Source organism: Magallana gigas, chromosome 2 (assembly GCF_963853765.1).
Source record: "Magallana gigas chromosome 2, xbMagGiga1.1, whole genome shotgun sequence".
NCBI lineage: Eukaryota > Metazoa > Mollusca > Bivalvia > Ostreida > Ostreidae > Magallana > Magallana gigas.
The window spans coordinates 14598649-14616670 of NC_088854.1; the positions used below are offsets into that span (position 1 = coordinate 14598649).

General features: G+C 30.8%; 1 protein-coding gene across 2 annotated transcripts; it reads left to right on the plus strand.

Moving 5' to 3' along the window:
• Positions 1-1796: 1796 nt before the first annotated feature.
• Positions 1797-15165, plus strand: LOC105327921 (T-box protein 2). Of its 2 annotated transcripts, XM_066075177.1 has the most exons (12): positions 1798-1896; positions 2518-2548; positions 3023-3435; positions 6336-6603; positions 6723-6922; positions 7798-7917; positions 8066-8109; positions 10096-10194; positions 10389-10472; positions 11010-11093; positions 12062-12163; positions 12688-15165. In XM_066075177.1, exons 3-12 carry the CDS (start codon positions 3038-3040, stop codon positions 12744-12746), a joined length of 1458 nt encoding a protein of 485 aa, XP_065931249.1. In that variant the 5' UTR covers positions 1798-1896; positions 2518-2548; positions 3023-3037; the 3' UTR covers positions 12747-15165. The 2 variants fall into 2 exon arrangements, with proteins under 2 accessions (XP_065931248.1, XP_065931249.1); XM_066075176.1 differs by lacking the exon at positions 12688-15165 and having other exon boundaries at positions 1797-1896; positions 12062-12663.
• Positions 15166-18022: the final 2857 nt, after the last annotated feature.

Consider the following 18022-nt stretch of genomic DNA (forward strand, 5'->3'; position numbering starts at 1 on the left):
AGCCCGAAGGTCTCGCTCAGACCAAAATTATTTCCTCATAACATTCAAAGAATGATTCCTTATTACTAATATTTTTATAATTTCCAGCAATTTGGATGATTAAAAATCTAAAGATTTAAGTATGCAAATCCGATTGGCGCTTCAACAATATGTCGATTGAATTTACTGGGCTGTTTTGTACAAAATCTATCTGTAGTGTTATCACAAAGACACTGAAAAATTAAATATTTAGTGATAAAACACAATTGCCATTTCAAGTTCTTTCTAATTATTTACGTCCGAACTCACGCTTATTAACCGTAGTCGGGCGGAAAGATGTGCTCTTATTAATGAAACACAAATATGCTCATTGTTCTATATATTTCATTAGAAAAGCGTTAACACAGCACCTCAAACGATGCAAAGTTTAGAGCGGTATTGCAAACAAATAGCGTAGACAAATTTGATAAAAAAATTATACAATGAACTGTACATCCTTAAAAATAAATTGCTAAATTTTAGGGCATGTTTTCTCGTGAGATATTTTATGGGGTAAACCCGCGACCCACCTTAATGATGTACATGCATGTTTTTGTTTTTTGGTTTTTGTTCTTTTACATCATTAAATGACATTTGTTCATTTCAAAAGATGCGGTCACACGATACGATTTTACAATCGATTTTCGATTAATAAAACCTATTCAACATTTTTGTTGTACGGGAAAAGTCATTGTGACCACACCTTAAATCTGGTTTGTTATTAAAACAAATAAAATTAAAAAAAAAAAGTTAAGGTATCTTGACCTTTAGTAACAAAGTGACATATTAAACAACATTTTGTATTTTGTTAAATATTTAATTGTTAGAAGTATTTATACCGCACCAAATAACCGATTCAAGGAGATCGGTCAACCCAGGCAAAATACAGATGTAATCTAGAGGGCCCCTGCGGAGGTTCTGCCCTGATTGTTGCGTGTAAAGCGTACGGCGTTTGAACATAGATATGGTTAAATAAATAAATCTTCTTATAGAAAAAAGTTTTTAAAACATTTTAGTGCATATTTTGAGCTGAAGAGATGTTCGTGCATCATTGAATTTTGTACTTGCTGGCTGCTGTCTAGTACATACATCTTGGTGGTATTTACGAATTGTTTTTCATCAGTTTTAGTTTATCATTGCGCTCAATCATCCCCTATTTTCAACAGATAAATTAACATCTAAGCTTTGGTATTTTCCTGTTGCCAATAGAAACAGTCTTTGTTTTAAATGCTAAAGCGATATCGTCTTCATATTTCTATGGAAACATTAATACTTTTGAATTTAAATAATAATATAGTTAACGCTAAGCAGGAGACAATATCGATTTTTAACTTTTCAATGTTTCGAAAATTGTACAAACTAGCGATGTATCTATTTTGTGATGACGCAGTTGTGATCTTTTCTCGTCATTTTGAGACAGATGGTTGATCACTTTCAACAAAATGAACTCCCAACGCAGAAGATAAACCAAATATGAAATATCAATGAACTTGTTAGATTTTTGAGCCTCTTACAATTTGTTCGTGTACAATCTACAATTTCGAATTAAAAACTTCTAGTAAAGTGCATTTTAAATAATCGTCAATAAATGAATAATTGTAGCTGTTTATAACTTAGCCCCCTGAAAGAAGTTTGTAATTAAAAAAGTACCAATTCTGCCTTAAAAACTATTTTGCAAAACAAAATTTGAAGCAAAAAGAGTTAACCAATCCCTTCCCAATACCGTAAACAATTACCCACGAACTTATTTTCTCCAGACTTAAGATGTGTTAATTGGTTGTTTAACAGTATGTATGTCATATCATGCGCACGTTTCTAGATACCTTGAAAGAGTGTTATTGCGAAGTTTTATACATATTAACATCATACAGCGGCAATGTAAGTATGAAAATTTTGTATGGCGACATCTTGCAATAACAGTTTCTTTTTTATTAAAACTCTTCCACTCTAGATTTTAATTAAATACCATTAAGCATGTTATTAGTTCTTTATATTTTTTAGGTACAAAACTAACATTATAATTTTCTAATCATTACGCATTATTCATTATTTCCCAACCATTTTTGAGAAAGATATGAGGTTTTTTTTTTTGAATTAATTTTTCTTTTTTTGTTTTAAATTTTTACTTCAAGCGACCAAAGGAATTTGTTTTTCATTTTCGTTACCTTTTATTTTTCAAAATGCGAAATATATTTCCTTCATCGGTCTCCCAATGACCAAAAAAAAAACCCAACCCAAAAGAAGACGAAACAAGTTTGTTGCACATCGTTTGAATAAAGTATGTCAAACAAATGACATAACCTTCCTGAAATCATTCACCCTTAGTTCAGGAAGAAAACTGTGAACCATTTTCATATGCGTCGTGTTGCGATCGTAAATTCTATCATTTCAAACATTTTGCTTGAAGTGTTCAGATAAATCGATCGCTGAATATAAGTCAAGTTTTTTTTTTAATAACTTCTATGTCTATGACGGATTTATCATACTTTTGTTTTTCAGAATTCGGATCAAAGTATAATCAAATCTTACCGTAAGTATGATATTTGATTTAAAAGAAAATAATCTTGATTATCTTTTTTCCAGAATATCTCTTATTTGTATTTTCTTTGCCTTATTTAAAATATAAGTAATAGGTCTATGGGTTTTTTTAATATCACTCGAGGAAAGGCTTTGATTACACTTTACCAATTAAGCCTATTTGATAAAACTTTTCTTGCAACAACATATTACAGTAGTTTATGATCATTTAGAAGATAAAAAATTGTATTGTTGTGAAAAAGTGAAAATCAGAAAAGGTTCAAAGCTTATTCTCCTTGAATGGATAACGCATGCTGGGTTAGCAACAGTTTGAATGTTACAAAAGAAGGTGTTTATTTGTTATCTCGTGAACATTTTTGCCTTATCCAGATAGATGGTAACTTTTAGCGCGCACATAATACGTAAGTATTAAAACACTTTTTATTCAATTAATTTATTAAAAACTGTTTTAACCTTTTCAATTCAGGACTTTTGACAAACTATGGAGAGTAAAAGTAATTCTCTCCGAATTCCAACTGGTCCTAATATCAAACAAGCCAAATTGCATGATGCCGAGAGGAAAGGTTCCAACAAAATGGTGCTATCAAATACAGCATCTTCATCTCCTTCTTCATCGAACGAATCATCGTCTTCGGAAATGGAGGTCCAGTCCTCTGACATGGAAGTGTGTCAGGTATACGCAAACTCTAGTTCTTCTGGCTACTCCGACATGCAGAGTTCTTCTTCGGATACTGGGAAGTCAAGGGATGATCTTTCTGACGATAAAGATGATTGCATTCCTCTGATCAATGGCCCCATAACTTTATCACTGATGGAAGCAAAACTTTGGTACAAGTTTTTGGAAGTGGGGACAGAAATGATCATTAACAGAACAGGAAGGTTAGTTTTCTTGTTTGTATACATTTTATAGCATTCTGAAATTATTTGGCGGTCTTTTATAGATTTATTCTAAGTATTGTTTTTCTTTGAATTGTTTTAACTTGCAAACTGAAACTAGTAATATTTTTTTCTCTCGTAAAAGTATGTAAAAACACTATTTCTTTCAGAGGATAAGTTGTTAGACTTCTTAAAAACATGTATAAAATAACAAGAACTTCAGGTGAAAAATTGATAAAGTGGGAGTGACCTCATTATCACCAAAGGGATTGTTCAATGTTTTTTCATTTGCTGAAAACTTGATGGGGTGGTAACATTGGAAGCTTAGCTGTGATATACACATTTATTTTTCCAATGAAGAAATGAAATTGTCAATAAAATGTTAGCCTATAAAAGACCGAGTGGCAGCGATGTACGATAACAGTTTCTATTTGAACAACCATTCAATTTTACCAATAAAACATGTGTAGGTTCATATCGTTATAAACTTAGCTCGGGTTAATTATTGATGTTCTGGTCGAACCAAAAACAGTATTTCAGGTTTCCACTTTACCAGTACTTTAAGGGTATTTGTGGCGTTTTTTTTAGTGAATAACAATAATAAGATCTCAGATTATTTGCTTCATTACTTTATTTAAAGATAGGACTTTCAAATAAATTACGCTGTATAAGTCAATCGCATAACAAACATACAAGAAATCAAAACAAAAAATATTTTATTTTTTTACTTGTCGAAAACAAATACAAAAGATTTGAATAACCCCGCCTCAAATGGGTCACGTGACATACATCTGGTCTATCATCAACAATGGCGACAAGGAGAAAAAGGGATAGACCGTTAAATTTGACAGATTTGGCGAGTAAAGGAAAAAGAGACAAACTGACAAGGATAGGAACAAAGTGAAAATCGTCTTAAGAGACCATGTAGATTGATGGGAAAGGGATTATTACTAAAACCGATTTGGTTTGACTTTTCCGATCGCGTCGCGTTCAACCTTTTCAGCTACGTCATACATAAACAATACCCGCACCTTAACCACGGTTTTTTTATTGGTGGATTCAGCTTACCGCTGATTGACTGCTGGTTACCCGCCCCAAACTTTCTCCTATTAAACAACCTTTAACCGTACTCGGAAAGCGGATCAAGAACTGTATTTTTATGTATGTAAACAAACCAGTGTTCATGTATGGAGCGGGTGACCGGGGGTTCAGAGACAGGTAAAATAAAGAAATCTGCAGTAAATGGTTTGTGGATATTTTAGTATATATATTTACACCGAAAGTGATAGGGCAACAGAAGAGAAACGAATCGGACACTTGCCTAATGAAAACGCACATGTACAAACCTCCTTGCACTCTCCACTTCCGTCTCGTTCTTTCACACCATCGTTCAATACTTTTATTGACTGTCGATTGCCGATCGAAAGGTGTAGACATCGAGGAATTCATACCTATCACTTTGACTGGCAAGTTAGTAGGTAATACATGTGCATTATACATTTACGGTATTTACATGAAATGAACGCTTAGCACATGCAACTTTTAAATATTATATTTTTTATAACGCCGTACTCTGGACCGTAGCTTGAGGCTATGGTTTAACGCCCGTTTACACACACAGAGAGAGAGAGAGAGAGAGAGAGAGAGAGAGAGAGAGAGAGAGAGAGAGAGAGTGAGAGTTTAGCACAGAATTTAAACATACGGGATAGTCGATTTTGAATGAATAATATTGGGGGGAAATAAACTGTTCTGAGAAATCCTTCAGCTCTGGCACTGCATAAGCGTATACTGATAACTCGGCCTAAAAATAGGAGTTAACCAATCATATAGTTTTCACACCGCCGGCGTGTATAATTTATGCATGACGTAGCTGACAGAAATGATCGTGACGCTATAGGAAAAGTCAAACCAAATCGGTTTTGATAATAAAGCCGAATAAAGCTTAAGTTTCCATCATGATGTTGTAGGGGTTTTGCTAGTCAGGTTCGTGCTCCATGTGTTCTGTGTCTTTACTTTTTAAGTTATAAACCAGAAGTAGATTATCGTTTATAGGAATTTTTGAATAAAGAATAAATATTTACTCCGTTTACATGTTTACCGAGTCGATGATGCTAAAATCGTGTTTCATCTTTCTTGCACATGATTAACAATTTATATTGTTGTACATTAATATACCGGAATCGGAATAATAATGCTTCAAGTATCATCTGATATAAGAATTATCTAATTTAAGACATGAAAAACATGATTTTAATTTGTAAACAAACTGTTTTCAATTCTGGGTTTTCCTGCACTCATGCGCAGTGGTGTTATAGATGGCGGGTCACATTAATATTCATCAGATGTTTAGCAAAGTTTGAAGACAAATAACTGAAGACAAAACATGTTTATTGGCCTAGAGTTTGTGGAACGTCTAATTATAAGAAGCAAGATGTATATTTTTACTCAAATTCATGTCAAAAACTTTACTCTAAATACACTTAACCTCTAATTTTATATCAATATTATTTCAGATAAAAATGGGCTTGATTATTCAAACGCATGATCAAAATGATTTTCATAAATCAATTTCAAACTCGGGGTAATGGAAACAACAAACATATTTTCAGTATTTATAAATAACTGATTTCCGCCGTTGTACATTTTGACATGTCACAATAAATTATAACACTTTGATTACAACATAACGCAAAATGTTATTATGTTGCAGAAGAAAAAAAATCCTTGCTGCATTGCTTGCTTGTTTTTTTATCCCTTAAACCATGATTTTTTAAAAGCAGCATATCCAGCTTCTTCCTCCCAAAAACTCCTTAAAAAGATTCCAAAGTACTTACTGAGCATCGATTGTTTAATTTTAATTTGAAAACTCTTTTCTATCTATGTTTCATATTTTAAATATTCAGGAGAATGTTTCCATATGTCGAGTTTTCCCTCCGAGGAGTTGACCCTGTTGGATTATATGACGTCATATTTGACATCATACCCGCTAGCAGCAAAAGCTTTAAGTTTTTGAACAACAAATGGATTCCAATCGGAAGGAAAGAAGAAGAATTCAAGAATTACCCATTCAAACACCCGGACTCTCCAAGAATAGGATCTGATTGGATGACTCGAAAAATTTCCTTTGAAAAAGTGAAATTGTCAAACAAACCTGGCACAAAGGCTGGAATCGTAAGAAGTTGTAGATCACGATAGTAAAGTCTACATAAAAAATTGAATTAATCGAAAAGTAATGCATTTTTGTCAAAATGACACATGGTTACTTAGTAAATCATTTTATACTGTTTTAGTTTACTCTGCACACACTGCAAAAATACCTGGTGCGTATCTCCATCGTTAAACACGAGAGAGACGATGAGCTGTCGGTGGTAGAGTTCCCTATCCGAGCCACCACATTCATCGCGGTGACGGCTTACAACAACAGAGAGGTCACCAAACTCAAGATCAACAGCAATCCATACTCCAAGGGGTTCCGTTTCCCTATGAAAAGGTACTTATCGAAATCCAATAGTTTGATATAGGAAAAGATCCAAAGGATACCCATTTTACTATTATACAATTGATAGCTGGATTTCAACAGCTCACGCATTATAAACCGCAAACATATTTTTTGAAATTAAGAAACTGTTCCGAAACAGTTTATATGAAAAAAAAAGTCAGAAGAATTTTTGATATTTCCAATCAGTACATGCAAGACAACTTGAGATTTTGATATAAAACAAGATGTTGCAACGTTAAAAGTTATAATTGTTAAAATATATTATTATAATAATATCATAATGTAAATTAATAAGTTAAAGACAAAATCATTTAAGGCAAACAAGTTTACTCATATTCACTGCCTAATTAGTATAAAAGTCTAAGCCAATCAATTAGTGGGTCACAAACGAAATTTGAATGTTATTTGCTCTACAAACTTTACTATTTGTGATAATATTCAATTCACGTTTAATTCGTAAAGCATAACAAATGTGGAAAGTTTTATGTTCGATTAACATGTATTAACATCGCACTCCATGCTCTTACACAAAGTAATTTTTGAAATTGAAAAACAAATTGAGAGTAATCTGTCATGCGTTTCTATTAATTTTCAGACGGTTTTACAGTAAGATAGCAACACAAACGTTTTCTAGAACTCTCATAAAAATGTTGTTTTACAATACATTAAAAAAATTCTGAAGTTTCAACGTGGGATCATTTTGCTTTATTGTCAATTATCCTTTTGAAAGAAAGAAAGAAATATATATATAAAAAAGAAAGAAAGAAAGAAAGAAAGAAAGAAAGAAAGATAGATAGATAGATAGATAGATAGATAGATAGATAGATAGATAGATGGGGTTGCAAACATGTTTATTTACATTTTAGACTGAAAAATCATGCCTTTGAACAACTTGATGCAAAGGAACAAAGGATGCTTACTCTTGAAGATTCCTTGTCGAATTCTGTTTATTGTCATCTAAAAAAAGAAATGCCAACATTTCCTCAGTGAGTATATGCAATGTGGTAATAAGATAAGTAACATAAATAACACGTGTCGAAGACGTATTTCTTTATGTTTTCATTAATTTACGATTAAAGATTATGAAGTTGTGTGTGTGTGACATATTGTAAATTGTATTCCATTTCATTTCAGATGCCCGCTTGATTTATCCTCCAACAAGGAAAAACACAAAACAGGTAACGTTTTAATTCATTTCATACATTAGTGTAGTTTATTTGATTCGAAAGGTTTGATGACAAGTCAAATATATATCAGGGTAGTTAACATGAAATTACTAATATTATTTTCAAGACGTCAGATCAAATTTTATTCATGAATTTTCTAACTAAAAATGATGTTTCCGAAACAATTTGTAATTTCACAGGTCTAGGCAACCGACGTTTTTGAAGGATATTTTTTATCCCCCAATATTGGATAATATTTTCAAATACAGGGCAATTGATTCTGTTTAATGTGTAAAATGTGTAATTATCAGACAATAAAAATCACCTTATTTAGTTGTCAACAATTAATTATTGATAATATTTCATTCAAGTTGAAATAACTGGAGGGTTGGTTCTAAAGAAAAAAATATTTTCGAAGGAAAGGCTCACATTTTTTTAAATTTAGCATTTTATATCTATGAATGAATTGATGCGTAAAATTTGACAATGTTTTTTGTGTTGAGTTATTATTTTTTCATAATAATGATTAAACTATATATTGATTAAGGAAATCAGAGTTATAAATTTCAAAAGATAGGCAAACATTTACTTTATACAGGTAACATCCATTATGTATGTCTAAATGTGAATTAATTCAAACATGTTTGAAAGAGAATAAGCATCACCATTTTATCTATGCTTCTATATTAAAATAATATTACTCGAATTTTTGGGCTTTAATACCGATAAATCGGAAGAGTACTGTCTTTTGTTTTATAAATTTTAAACATCAATGGTACTTGAAGATAACCAATTTGTTTTTATTTTTTCTTAATCAAGCTTCCTTAATTAATAATCAACGAAAATTTCAAAAACAAATTCCGGAAATCATCTAAATTTTTTGGATTTTACAATCGTGCGCATATGCATTACATTCACGCCAAACTACGGAAGGCTCTTTATTGTATGTTTCAACAATATCACATTTGCATGAATAAACTTGGAAACGATAAAACAAATGCGTGTTAATTTTCTTTTGAAATTTTTTCTGTTCATCAAAGAAAATACGGGAGATAACTCTAACACATTGCATTTACTGTTGAAAAAAAATCCCGAGAGTTTCGAATGTCAACATGGTGTGTAAAAAACGTTGTTGAAATATGTTGAATTCTGCAATTATAGAATTAAACTTTTCGAAGAAAGGTATTTACAGCTTCAAAATGGTTTGTTATGAATAATTTGATTGTTATTTTCAATGCAACTTAATTTATTAATTTTCTCCAAAATCGTTTTGGAGCGATTCTGCAATTTTCTTCTACATTACGGGTATATGGGAGGCATTTTAACTGTGGTGAAGGCCTTTCCCGAGGCACAGATTATTTCAATTCAGCAGAGTGTATTGAAATTAATAGCATTATTGTATGATTGAAGTTTGGTTATGCAAATGTCAACAATATAAGGTGTTTCGTATTTTAGTGTATCTATTTTATAAATGCCCGATATCATATGCAATGTCAACCCGTGCACGCATGGGTCAAAGTCTAGTGATTTTAATAAAATGAAACAGATGGAAATTGTCTCGGTCATTTGAAAACTGAGCACCGAACCTACAAAGTTTTAAAGTATATTGTAAAAATACTGAACATAGAATTGCAAATCGCCGCAAACATTCATTATGTTGGTTCATTAACTTTAATTTCGTTATGTTAAGGTCTGGCGCTTGCATTTATGTATTATAGATATGCACAAAGCCTTTGAACTAAACCCATGCTATCCTCCAAAAATTGAGGTTAATTCAATCACAATGCAGTGCAACTTTTTGTATTTGTAAAAATATTGGCAGTCATCTTGAAATGAAGTTATCCCCCAAAAACGGAGATTGCCTAGTCCTATTTAAGACCTAGCAAAATGTCATATTTAAGCAATTTTTTCTTTGTAAGTCAAAATGACAATTACTTTCACAGTGCGCTATATACTATGGATACCAAGCTTACATCGATTTCTTTTTAATTTTCACAGATCCCACTCCCACTACCGAGGACGTAGTGGCAGTTGACAAATCTACACAGACGGAAATAACAATGGCAGACATCCGATCGTGGTTTTATTTTCTTGGATGTAGGCTATTTCATATTTTCCTTCACATGCATGTATTTTTTATTTTTATACCAATTGTAGGTTAAAGTAATTTTTTTTTTTTTTTTTATCAAGAATAAAATATACAAGAATTTTTTTTTCGAGAATCCCGGTAAAGTATTTTATTGTGTTTGCTTATATTTTCATTGAATAAATACTTTTTTGTACTCTTTCAGACCCAATGACTGACCGTTATACGGATCTGAATATGCCATTTTATCCTTTTTATCCACATATGCAGAGAAATGCATGGGAACAGGGTACATATTTAACTTTGTCAGAGTTAGCAATTTACAAAGTAATTTAAGGAGTGTTTGTAACTATTTCAATTGATTTACTTTTCAACATCTATAAATTCAAGAACAGGGAAATCTAATTAACCCGAAAAAAAGGATAGCTAAGGAGATTCAAGGTTGTTTGATTAGTAGATTCGCAAATATATTATTATACTAATGAACATGCATTTGTAAAAGGCTATTCCTTAATCAAAGGATTACTGAGTACTTACATGTACCTAGATTGTGAAAGATGCCTAGATGAAACTATGTAAAAGAAAACCACTAATTCAAAATACTTTGCTTATAATAATTGCATATATTACTTAGTTCCATGTTTGTGTCTAATTTGTGTCTGTTTATGGTCTTTACTCATTTTTTAAAATGGTTAATGCACTAAATAATGAATGCAAAAGGTTATCTAAGCCTCGAATCTTCATGCTTTTAAAGACATTGTGTATGTAATTTTTACTATGTTCTTGACTTGATTGCAACATTTTTGATTATCTTTTTTTTGATTAGATGCATGCAGCAATGGTCAGACTGGCGAATTTTCACAGATTTATCCAGAATCAAAATCATCAAATCAGCATACAATCATACCTTGTATGTAACTTATTCATTTGTCAGCTGATACGATTATTCTATAAAATCCTGTCTTTCTATCTAGATCGTATACCTTTCTCCTACTCAATCAGTTTAAATGTACACAACCCTCAATATAACGTTCAAACACACATATCTGCTCATCTAACAGTTTTAGAAACATTAAAAACACTTAGAATGTTAAACAATAGAAGAATAAACCACGTACATATTGCATGACTTTATTGCATGATAAAGAAAGTCATTTTCCCGCATCACCAGAAAAGCTAGCTCACTGGCACGAATGAATGTTTCATAATTTTTTTCTATCCATGCTTGAAAGCTTTACTTGATCTTTTAAACATCCAGCGACTTTTCAGTGGCTTAGCACTTAAGACGGTATGATTTGCCGTTTTCGGTGAATTGAATACAATGTATCCGAAAACGACTGGACATAAAGCCCAAACATAGACAATCCTAGGAGTCTTGAGGACTCTTCTGAAGACTCCGTCACCGAAAGTCAGAGTCATGTTATGTCCAGCGATCTCCCACCCAGTGCTGATCACACTTGCCTTGCTTTAGGCAGCATGATTGAGGACACTTTAGCGCATAGCCAGAAAAGCTAGCTTACTGGCGAGGCAGTAAAGTTTCCTTTATATTATTTGCAGCAAGAATATTCTTCGTATACATTTAATGAAGCTAAGAGGCATCATTATATTATTATATATGTGAATGTAACTAAACAAGTAAACTTTGTAATCCTTTTTCTTTCATCATTAAAAACGAGTTAAATTTGTCTTTGTTTCTGCAACAGAAAAGTTCTAGTAAACATATTTTACAGGTTCGTCTGCAGTACTTTAATTGCCCGAAACACATTTAAGATTTTCAAATAGAGTACTAGTTTCAGTGCACCAAAGGTATGGATATTATTTCTTAGTTTAAAAACTACTGCATAAAATTTCATTTTATATGCCTGTTATTTTCAATAGCGAAAGAAATTGAAAAAGAAAAGAATCTTGCAAGTCAGACGAACGAGCGCGAACGTGGAAAGAGAGAAGAAAGACTAATGGAGTATAATGCCAGAATAGAAAGTATGTGTTTAAAAGTAACTGCATGTCATTGTTGTAAATCACTAGAAAATTATAAAAATTAATGTGCCCCTCTTATTTGTTCAAAGGGTAATTGTGGTTAGGATTGACAAATGGATGAGGATGTAAACTCGTTTGGTATTCCCCTAAATAAACGTATCTGAAATAAAATGAAAAGGTGTCACAATTCAAAAAATACATATATGTGATGTCTTGTATACCATATTTTACTGGCAGCCTCTTCGTGACCTAGCGAAGAGAATCACACTTTCTAAATATGAAATCAAAAACCTAAGTTGCATCCTCCCCAAATACAGAATTAGACAATAAGTACATTGACATTAACGCGGTTCATTAGCTTTTTTCAGGATAAACTTGACTAAAGCGAAATGTTAATCATTCATTGATTTATATATGATAACAAATAACATTCGAACATTTTATTTTCGTTCTTATTCTAAACTCAAATAAATACAAACACATTCAAAAGCAATTAGGCTTACATCTGTCTTTTATTTTTTCCACAGTGTGGAAACGAGACAGAGACACTTCTCGTTCTGACAATCCTGAAGCAATGAAGAAATGATCTAAAAAATCTTCATCACTGTCCTCTCCATAAACAATTTTTGGAGTATACAGAATTCGAACTTGTGTGTCTTGATGTCTGTTTTACCTGTTATCCGTCTGTCCATCTTGCCAACCGCAAGTCACATTATTCGTGTCGTCTTATCAAGTCCGGTACAATTCATGGAAATGATGACGGAATCCTCTTTGAAAATCATTCTTTTTTCTGAATTCCGTAAGATACAGTTGAATGATTTATGAAACTTTTAAATATCCGCAACATAGGATAAAATGAAAATATTAGCTAAACGTAGAGTAAAATGTATTTCTGATAGTTGAGATGTATATTATGGGGTTTCGATTGAAGAACACGCTTTAGGAGTTAAACATTAACTTTAATTGAGGAATTGATCAAAATGACTTTTTTCCTATCTCAATTTTTTAAGTTTTGAATGCATGGTATGGAGTATTATGTAAAGAATAATCTTATCCACCTTCTTTTCTTCTTGAGCTGTAGGACTGTGTTACAAAATTACTGTATTTTATAATGTTGTATATGTGGGATGTGGGAGAGAGCATTGGAAAAAGAAATAATGATTGTGAAGTTGCTATTTACGGAACTTTAAAGTTAATCTATTTTTCGTTAAAAGATTTAGGCATAAAAAACATTGATTACTAGCAATAACTTAAAAAAACATGGCGTTCTCAAATCATAATAAAAGTCTTTAAAACTGAATTGCAAATCGGGACAAAATTGAAAATAATTCTCATCTATGCATCATAAATAGGGTAGGATACTAGTTCTAAATAATTTACATATTTGTGTTGTTTGTCGAATGTATTCAAACACTTAAACTATGACTTAGACCCAGACACCTGTGAGATATATCCAAATCATAGAAAAAGCCAGTCCAGTCAATTCCCATTTAATGTACTGCATGATTGTCTCTCTCTGAGTTTGCGGTCTCTAAACATATTTTGATCAATACAATGTTGTGATACATGTTGTTTATTGAACTTCATTTCTTAGCAGTAGGTAATATCAGATAAAGTGTTGTGTTGTTAAAGTAAAATTTGTCGTAATTTTGATACATTTTAAATTCAAATTTTTGACATTTTAACTCATTTCAACATTTGGAGAACACTAGAATAACACTTGACACTCGATCGATCATACTTGAAATCTATTAGCTTTTTGCAGAGTTCTGTAAATAGATTATTTGGAGAAAAAAATCATGTTTATTTTATACCAGTTTCTGGTGTTTATGCTTTTATTTACTTGTTTGAAAAAATTCTTTCACCATGCTCTCACGCACATCATTTTATCGATATTTCATTGTTTCAAACTTTGTTTGCTTATAATGTGTTTAATAATTAAATACATTTTGTTATGAATTAAATATGAAATTGTTGAAAAATAGTTTTATTATTTTTATGCCATGCTGGGTGACTTGAGAAACTTTTTTCAAGCTGCTGTTAAATTTATCAAGAGGCAATGTAGATTGATGAAAGATGTGTGTGCGTCATTATAATATTTAATCTCTTATGATTCATTACACTTTCCAATCCTAATAGTTTGGGATTTTGCTCAATGTATCTTGGAATCTAAGCTTTTGTTAAGAATTTCCAGAGTCGCATTTTTGATTTTCACTCTCCTCAACGATGTCTGCCTAGTCCTGCTGTATACAGCTACGAAATACGTTAGCGGGTAATTAACTAAATTCCCTCTGGAGATTCGTGGTATGTATGATAAACAAAAACATTCGTTTAAATATCAAACATCTACTAACTTTCATTCCATCGTCATTCTTCTTGCAGGATCCTTTCGAAATTGTTCTTTTTGGAAAAATGGAAGTTTCAAAATAAATTTTAAGTATTAAGTAGACAAAATGATGAAAGTAAAGATAATGAATCTTTAACAAAATAAATGTGAAATACAATGTGGAGAGAAATATTTATCGATAAAATGTCAATATTTTAAAGATAAGTGAAATGTTTTTTCAAGATTATTTTTTAAAGATTTTTTTTTTCTTTTAAATTTCTCTGAAATTATAGGCATATGTGCATTTCATATGTATGAGTGAATTGAAGAATGAAAGACATGATTTTACAATTTATACAGTTTCTTAAATTCAGTAGAATATTATCTTTATCTTTTATTATCAACGCACACTTATTAATTATGGAATTTAGTGCAAGCCAATGTTGCCCTTATTTATTAACTAAATGTAGTTGTCATGCTAGTAAATTTTAAGATAATGAAGATTTTTCGATATTTAAAAATCAAAGTAGCTAAAAATCAACTAATTAAAACTTAATTGATTTTTTACTATTGAAATGGACATAATGTTGATAATGTTGGTCATACGTTGAATAGGTAAGTTAATGAAAGATTAAAAACATTAAATGTTTGCATCTTTTTTCGAATTGAATTATTTGTCTTTGTTTAAATAAACTTTTTTTTGGTAAAATAAATTTATATTTCTTAATTTAACTTATAGTTAGCAAATGTTTATTTTGATTCCTATTCTTCTCTTATCAGTAAAAAATTGTCCTTTGAAACATTGTAAATTGAGTAAAATTTATCTATCTATTTTTAAAGTTTTTATGATATTTTCCTGTTTATGAACATTGTACACTGTTAAATCATTTTTCTTTCTTTTCTATGTGAAAAACGTGCCACGTGTGTTCATCAGATCATTATTCCTGGGGGTAAATTAAGCTGAATTTAAATGAAGTCAACTGCAACAATGAAGAAAATCAACCAATAGCTGAGTTTAAGTAATATGATAATTATGTTTGTTTATTTTAGCTGAATCACAGTAACATTGTGTTAACCTTAAAGGTTAAAAAAATGATATGACAATGTTTACAATATAATATCATAATATTTATATCGAATCATATTTTTTCTTCAAATGAAGATATAAAAAAACAAGTCATTATTTTGTAGCATGAATCATATCAGTAAGAATAGGGGCTTCTGCTCTGAAAACAGTTTTGTGACATACTGATACATTATAAAACAATTTTTTGCAGTACACTGGATGACAATTTTGGAATGCCGGATTGAAAAAGACGCACAGTTTCTGTGAAATAAAATTGCGAGTGAACTTGGTTATTTAAACTTTTTAAGATTTAGACTTTGGTGATATTTTTGTTTCAAACTGAAAATGAAATAAGAAATGAAACAGAGTGTGTTCTAAAATGCTATTTTGGTTCAATATCTTAAAATTAATAAATTATGATATCAGTGATTTTAATTATTATAATGTAACATATTATATTAAATCATATTATATCATATTATTTTATATTACAAAATTCGCTCATAATATGATCCATTATTAATATGGTGCTAACAAGCTAATCTTAAACTATAAAAATGAAACTAAATATTAGTAACAATTAGTAAGGAGGGTTGAACCATTATAGAATTTTATTTTTTTTTTGTTATTGATTTTTAAAAAATAATTTTTAAGGTTCATATAAATATGAGATATTTACACTTTAATCGAAACGGTACATGTAAGGGTCTGGCTTCTGATTATAATTTATAGACCTATATATCTACTATTTTTTAATTAACCAAAGGTAAAATATGAAATGAGAAAGATGGGTGGTATATTTTCGGAGGATTTTAATATCGAGTAATGGTGCACTGGGAAATTGAACTGTCACAAATTGATGTTATCGTCGAAAGATAAGAATAAACTAAGTTTTAGCAGTCGTCGATATATAATAGTTAATGAATTTAACTAGAATAAGACAAACATTTAAAATTGTCAGTGCCAAATATAATTTCGAAAAAAAGTGTAAATATCTTAAACAATCTTAAATGATATCTAAACGAAACTTTTTTTTAAAATTTTGGTGAAGTCGTTTCAGGAGGCTGGATGGTCAACAAAATTCCTTATATTTCAAATATGATTTGTTTAGATATAAACTATCATTTAGAGGGAAACAACCCTTATATTATAGCTCAAAATTTGAACATTTTCCCATAGTTCCATACAGAGCTCTTCTTCTAAAGGAAATTATAACAGTCTAAAATTGTCCATAACCATCCAGCCTTTTGATATTATCTACAATTATTATGTGAAATGCAATTGTACATGTTGATGTAAGAACTCCGCTTGAAATGTTTTACAATTAAGCTTCGGAAAAGGAGACTGTAACAATAAAGTTTCGATTAGGGGAGGCAGGTGTATTTGATGTAGATTTATGTGAAATATATCCGACTGAAATAGCTATTTTATAAGTTAGGGTCAGTATTGTTTTCAATGAGTCTTCAGATGATTAAATTCCATGAACATTCTTTTACAAAGCTTCACAAGAATGAAAATTTGCCATATACATTTGTAAGAAAACTTCAAATTAATGTAACAAGTAGGTGTATATTTTTGGTCTTAAATTAGAAACACGTCTGCCGACTTATCTAATTTAATCATTTTGATTAAAAAAGATTTTAAATATTAATTTAATCTGCTTGTAAATGAAAACCTAAAATCCCCAGCTTTTCTATCATTTTTTGTATAGCGTCCATCTGTATTTATTTTGTTTAACATTTGTTTAACTTCTTCTCCAGTTCCACTAGGCTATTGTTGATCAGAATTGTCCCAGATCAATTTGAGTTTACTCGTTTGTCCAATTGTGGGTTTACTCCTGTGGGTGTAGAGACGATAAAAGGGGAGCTTAAAAATTCTTAAGTTCAAAATACTAGTAGCATTGATTTTGCAAAAAAAACCAAAAACACCATTCATGGAAGTTTCTATATACATGTGTTTATCAGATTTAGTCTATTCAAATTATGACTTCTTGGGGAGAAGAGATGACCATTAGCGGGGATTCAAATATCATCATTAAAATTAATAATTATTTTTTCAGAAAGTAGCAGATATCATGAGGCTGTTTAAATATATTCATGCTGTTGCACTGGGATCAAAGTATCTGGAGAAAAACGGTCTAATTTTACCAAGAAATTAAAGGGGGAATTATTTTAGAGAAAATGCGGAAAGTTTAATAAGTGAGAGTTATGTGGAAGCATTATCAACACGTGTAACACATAAAATCATAATTTTTTTTGTCATAATTGGTGGAGATGAGCTTTTTTAAATTTCAAATTTAAATTTAAAAATGTGAAAAATCTTTTTAAAACAACTATATACTTTTCAGTTTAGTTGTTTTGAAAGGAAGCTATGTGGATGCCTTTAATTTATATATATATATACGGTAGTCATTTGAATTACAAAAATCCAAAAAAGTTGTGGGAATGGTGTAAGTTCTCTTAATTTTACG